Source organism: Buceros rhinoceros, unplaced genomic scaffold, assembly GCF_000710305.1.
Source record: "Buceros rhinoceros silvestris isolate BGI_N320 unplaced genomic scaffold, ASM71030v1 scaffold392, whole genome shotgun sequence".
Taxonomy (NCBI): domain Eukaryota; kingdom Metazoa; phylum Chordata; class Aves; order Bucerotiformes; family Bucerotidae; genus Buceros; species Buceros rhinoceros.
The window spans coordinates 6239-12258 of record NW_010399231.1 but is presented as its reverse complement, the minus strand read 5'-3'; the positions used below and the strand labels follow the sequence as shown (position 1 = coordinate 12258).

General features: G+C 56.9%; 1 protein-coding gene across 1 annotated transcript in view; it reads left to right on the top strand.

Annotated features, from left to right (window-relative positions):
• EDC4 (enhancer of mRNA decapping 4) overlaps positions 1-6020 on the top strand; it is a gene marked incomplete at both ends in the record, with an annotated part of 25652 nt that overhangs the window by 14565 nt on the left and 5067 nt on the right. Inside the window, 5 exons of the mRNA XM_010131367.1 lie at positions 492-645; positions 1345-1808; positions 3322-3423; positions 4370-4522; positions 5799-5835. Of these exons, the coding sequence (XP_010129669.1) occupies positions 492-645; positions 1345-1808; positions 3322-3423; positions 4370-4522; positions 5799-5835 (910 nt within the window). The remainder of the gene's footprint in view (positions 1-491; positions 646-1344; positions 1809-3321; positions 3424-4369; positions 4523-5798; positions 5836-6020) is intronic.

Genomic DNA, 6020 nt, shown 5'->3' with positions numbered 1-6020 from the left:
ACGTGCTTCTCCCAAAGGGCTGTCGTTGTTTACAGGTGAGGGAATGCTGCAGCCACCGAGGACAGGGAGATAATTGGGACTGCTAGGAAAATCTTAATTGTGCTGCAGCGGGTTGGGCTGTGCAACAGGCAAAAACTTCCCTTCCACAGGCTGGAAAAGGGACGAAGACCTATCCTGTAGCGTCCTGTTTCTGCTAAACGCTGTACAGTGGGAAGTGAAGATATGACAGCTCCCTTCTCTCACTGGCACCTCAGATTCTAAGAGATTGTGGTGCCCCTGGTTTTGTTTTTCGCCTGGTATCCCTTTGGGCTGTGTGGGAACTAGGAGATGCAGGTGCTGGTTGGCAGGGAGTGGCTGACCATGGTGGAAGTGTGTGGGCTTGGAGAACGCCCGTGAGGTTTGGGTTGGGCTCTTCATTGCCCTGTGGATCCCATCTCCTAGAGATCATTGGGTTGCCCTGCTTGACATGTTAGCGTCTCTCTTTCCTGCAGGCCAACGGAAGACTTGACCGTGAGTCCCAAGATGCAGCTGGACAGCAGCCTGACGCTGAGCAGCAGCAGCAGCAGTCTCCAGACCAGTCCCAGGAGCCACCCCGTTCTTATCCCAGGCCTCCCTGACAAGCTGACACCAAAGGCACCCGTTCCAGTAAGGCTCCAAGTGCTGCTCCCTCCCTTCTCCTCCTGGGCCGAGGGGCCTCTGTCTGTGGGCCTGCACGGGCTGGAAGGGGATTTGTTTGGCTGCTGGTGCAGATCCTCAGCCGGGTTTACCGGGTCCATGGAGCCTGACCTCGTGTGAAGCAGCACGTGTCTGAAAGCTGGAGACAGCTCTAGCTTGTGCTGTCGCTGTCCCGGTGCTCGGACACAGTCGGCCTCTCTGTTGGGAGACAGTGCTGCCTAGGAAGGGTTCCTCCTCCTCGCTGGTCTGACGGGGCTGAAACAACCATTTCCTGTTCCTAAATTTTTCTTTCCAGGAGTGATGTAAAAGAGATAATGACCAAAGCTTGAAATGGAACTGGGCTTTCAGTCCTGGTGATAGTGCATGTTAAAACTAACATTTTCCCTCAAAGAGAAGGGATCCTGGAAGGGAGCGGGGAGGTGGAACCAGCGTGACATTCGCTTCTGAAAGTGTGTTCAAACCATCGTTGGCTGAAATGCGGTGTTAGCCCGGCTGAGGGCCCGTTCCCAGCCCCAGGGCCCTTCTCCGTCCGCTGCGCAGAGCGGGAGTGCAGGGCTCCCCTGAGGAAAGGATGCAGCTGGCTGTTTCCAGAGGTGGCAGTGGAGGTGCCAGGGGTTCTCTGCTGTCCCCACATGACCCTGAAGGCTCTTGTTTGATTTTTGTATTCAGGTCACGGCAGGAAACTCCTCTCTAGCACTGGAACTGCAGGAGGTGGAGCCCTTGGTGGTGCCCCAGGCTTCTCCCACCCGCGAGCGCTCGCCAGATGTCATTTCCTCTGCTTCCACAGCCATGTCCCAAGACATCCCCGAGATTGCTTCCGAGACCTTGCAGCGCAGCTTTGCGGCAGCCCCCTCCGGGCTCCCCGTGGAGGTGCTGGAGCCCGGTCACCACGCAGACAGTATGGCATCCGCTGACTCAGCCTTGCACTTGCTGTCTCCGAGGAACCGGCACAATTCCGAGCACAGCCACCACTCCTTGGACATGCCTCCAGTGGAGGTGGACAGACTGAATGCCCCGTCCTTACTGGAGACTGCTTTAACTCAGGAAAACGCGTCTTCAGACAGCGTCGTGAGTCAGCCGTGGCCGGCAGCTCCCGACATCACCAGGGAGACCAGGAACAGCATGGCTGACAGGTAATCGCTTGGGTTTGTCTGGCGTAGGGCACTTTCTTTGCACTCGCCATGTTGCCAGCTTGGCGCAAAGCTCTGGCGCTCTGAGTAGGGCAGAGCAGGTCTCCAGCCCTCCTTTCCTTCAAGGAGCTGGTGATTCACCCTGCGTGCTCGCTCTGCGTCCTGGACATTCCAGGGCAGCTCCAGCAGGCGGGGCTCTCTTTCATAACCCTTGCAGCGTAAAGGGTCTGTTAAGAAGGTGAGGAGTCTGCTTGTACTTCACTGGCCTTCACCTGGGAACGGAGACTTGAGGTGGGATTGGTTAGAGGTCAATGGTATCTCCTCTTCCGTGGGCTCTGTGCAGCCACCATGATACATAAAGCACTTCAGAAGTCAGGAAACGAGCAGTGATGTCTGCGGAGCAGGGAGGCAGAACGGGACGTCACACACGCCAGCTTACTAGGAGCAAACTGTGATGCTGGAGCAGTGCTGGGATTCATCCCAGAACTGGTGGCCCTGTCTGGTAGTGGGATGGGGACAGCAAGATGCATTTGGTGCCTCCAGAGTCTGTGCAGGCCAAGGCTGCAAAAACCTGCCTCCTCAACCGGACGAGCAGTTGTTCCTCGGTCTACGCAGGGCTGTCCCCTCCCACCAGAACTGTGAGAGAAAGGCCTCACTCGCCTTGTGCCCCCGCACCCGAGGAGGCTGCTCCAGGAAACGGCCTCCGCTCCCGTGGCTCTAGGGAGGGTGCCGAGGCTCTGCCTACGCAGAGGTTTGCTTTTGCTCATCGTTTGAAGTTGATGAAGAACTTGCCTAGGAGCTCTCAGCCCTGCTCTGTCTTTGAGTTCTTCAGGGCTTCTCAGGTCCGAGTACCAGATCGGGTGGCTGTGAGGAGCAGGGAGGTTTCACTTGGGTGTCAATTTATATTTATATTCCAGCTCAGTCAGCCATCAGCCTACACAAAAGTAACAAGTTCCTGCACACTGAATTCAAACAGACCAAGTTTGTGACTTCAGAGCGTGTGGAATTTGCTTTCAGAACCTTTTCCTTTGTAATTTCCGTTTCAGAACCTTTACAAAACTCAGGCTGGATTCACTGCTAGGGCTGGTGTGCTTGCCTCGCCCGCTCCTCGGACATGTGGCAGAAACGAGGGGCTCTGATGATTTTTACCCCAGCGATAAGTGTTCCTGGGGAAGGGCAATCCCAAGGCGGTGCTGTTCGCTGCGGGACCCTGTGCTGCCCATTTTCAGTAGCTGCTTCTCCGTCTTTCATGCGCATCTGCCAGGAGATGGCTCTTGGTTAGTGCCTGAAGCGTAACTGAGCTGCTCCTCCTTTCTTTTGGCCCCAGAGAAAGGCTTGGAGAAGTTTTGAGTATTTAGTGCCTCTAAGGAACACTTTCTGGACATATCTGTGCAGATAGGTGCGGGCTTTGTTTGCATTCGGCTGTCTGTTGGGTTCTGCCACGAGCTCTGGAGTGAGCAAACAGCAAACCAAAAGAGACTTTCACGATGGTATTTTCTTTTTTTTCCTCCTCTAGCCCAAGGGATGAGGTTGAAGAAAAGCACAAGAGCTCTTCCTATCATCGACACAGCTACCACCTGCTGCAGCACGACAGCCAGGACGCCAGCGCGGAGCAAAGGTACCTGCGCGCTCAGCCCCGCCTTGTCCTCGCGGGCTCAGTTCAGGCTGCTCCGGCACCCACCGAGCCTTCGCCTGTGGGGTGAATGTCTGCTTTGTCCCCTGACTTACTGGGTGGCTTCTGGGACGTCCGGTGACTTCAGCTGACTGTGAGATTGGCCGCTGGGCACTGTCCCGTTGCCCCTCTTTAGGGGAAGGCTCGGCTGGGCTGTTACCCACCCTGTAACTAACCCTGGTTAGTTACCAGTGAGAACCTGTACGGGGGTCGGTTTCCAAACACTGTGCTGTAGGTAAGGTAGTGGGGGTATCTCAGGAGTTTGTTTCTTGCTTTTGACATCTTTGTCCCTCCTGAGCTGCCCTGAAGCAGCGTGGGCGCGTTTTGTGTGCCTGGTGAGCTGAGTCCTGTTGGACAGCTGAGGGTTCGTTTGTAATTCACGCCTGAATCCGCCTGTATGGGCTGGCTGCTCGGCCACCGAGGGCTCTGAGATACCGAGTGTCACGGACTGCCTGGGCTCAGCCCGCGGCTCCTCCGTCCCCACAATGCTGACTGGTCCAGCGCTCTGTCCGTCAAGCCATAAGGATTTTCTGTGCTCGGTCCCTGCTGCCCCCAGGGGCGTCAGGTCCCAGGGCCTAAGTACCCTATGTACCGGTGTGCGCACGCGGCAGGAGCAGGCGTCGTTCCGCCACGCTGCTGAGCCGCAGCCCTTCCTGATGCAGAGACCTGTCAAGGGCAGCGTTCACGCTCAGCCCATGCAGTCCTGGATGGGAACGGAGCAGCAGGCGCTGAGCTTTGAGAGGCCTCTGAGTTAACGACCAGGGTGGTGGGCGTCCTCAGCTGTGCGTGACTCTGGCTCTGTGCGGATGGAGTGTGAATCCCTGCCCTGTAGTGAGGGCCAGTGCTGTCCCGTACGGGGAGTGACGTCCTCTCTCCTGCTGTTCCTTCTCAGTGACCATGACGATGAAGTTGCCAGCTTGGCTTCTACGTCGGGTGGATTTGGTGCCAAAGCGTCTACACAGAGGCTGCCTGTGAAGGACTGGAAAGCCAAGGCATCCCCCCGGGCCTCCCCAAAGCTAAAGCGGAAGGGCAAGAAAGATGACGGGTACGCTGGGCTTGCCAGAGTACAGGTGGCTGTGGGACCAGTAGAGGTGGCTGCCTTTAGCAGCACGGTCAGGGCAGCGGCTGAGTGCTCCCAGCCCTCACCCCCTCTGGAAAGGGCAGTAACCCCACGGGAAGTGGCTACTGCACGGGGCTGTGGGAGTGGGTTCTGCACCACACCCTGCTCCACCACTCAAAATCCAAACTGCAGCCTGGGCTTCAGAAGGGTGTGTGGGAGGGAGATTGCACACTGCGGGGGACACTGGACCCGCTTCCAGTGATGGGTCTAGTTTCAGTGATGGCTTCTTTGGAACTGTGGCACTGTGAGTGCAGCTTAAGGTGGCCCCTGTTTCTGGTTGGCTTCTGAACCCTGGCACAGTGCCCTCGATCAGAGTATCTGTCACCGCTTCTGTGCGTTCCTGAACGTGCCCGTGTGAATGTCCTGTAAGTGGAAATTGATGGCTGGAAAGGGGCACCCGTGGCAGATCAGAGCAGCCCGTCTGCCTCAGGGAGGAGAGCAGCACACCTTCTGCGCAAGGCTCCTCTCGTTGTGTTCCCGTAGCTCCCTGATTGGGATCTCTGGCTCTGCAGGGGACAGCAGAGGTGGACTGGGGCATTAATTTCTGGCTGTGGTCCTGTACTGGGACACCAGGAGCCCTTAGGCTCAGCAGTGCCTCAGTCCTTCCACAGCTGCTGAGCGGATGCTGTCTGGGAACAACATGAGGTTTCTTCCCTTCTGGTAGCGTTTGGATATTCACAGAGTTGTGTCTTAGTGGGTGAGGTCAGTGTTTGCTCCGTTCTGCTGGACATGCTGGAGGGCATCACTAGTCTCTTCACCTGGAGAGCTGGAATTGCTCGAGGTGATTTGAAGCTCATTAATTCTATATTTAACAAAGAGGAACTTGCTTTTCCTTTGTAAAATATCAGGAGACCTTCCAAAGCTGTTTGGCAAGGCCTTCCCGGGCTTTGAACCTGGACAAAACTGAAAGATCAGTGTACGTTGTTCTTCGTAATGCTCCTCACGGTGATTTGGTTCAGAATTCCCCCCTGCCAAGGCTCCGGTCTGTACGGAGCCTGCGGAGAGCCCCCACGGTGGAGTCAGGGTGCTGTGAGCGCTGGGGTTCCGTCACCTGCCCGGCGCTCCTCCTGTGGAACCGGGCAGCCCAGGAGTACGAGCTGGGCTGTGCAAGCTAAAGCGCCGCACAGCGGGTGGGCTGCTCTGGTGATCAGAGCCGTTACCTGACGGAACTGAGTACTACGTTTGCTCTGCTTGTTTCCAGGGACGTGAACCAGTCGCCGAGATCGTCCAACAACCAGGTGAGTCAGAGCCGCTCCGCGGTCCATCCCCAGGGCATGACGCCTCAGCTCTACCTACTGCCGTACCAAAGGCCTGAGAGAAAGTTAATCCCAGCTCCATGAAGGACCGTGGGCCCCTGCCGTGCCCGAGCAGCCCCTGATGGGGCTGTGCTGGGGCTTGGCATTCCTCTGTCCTCTGACTCGTG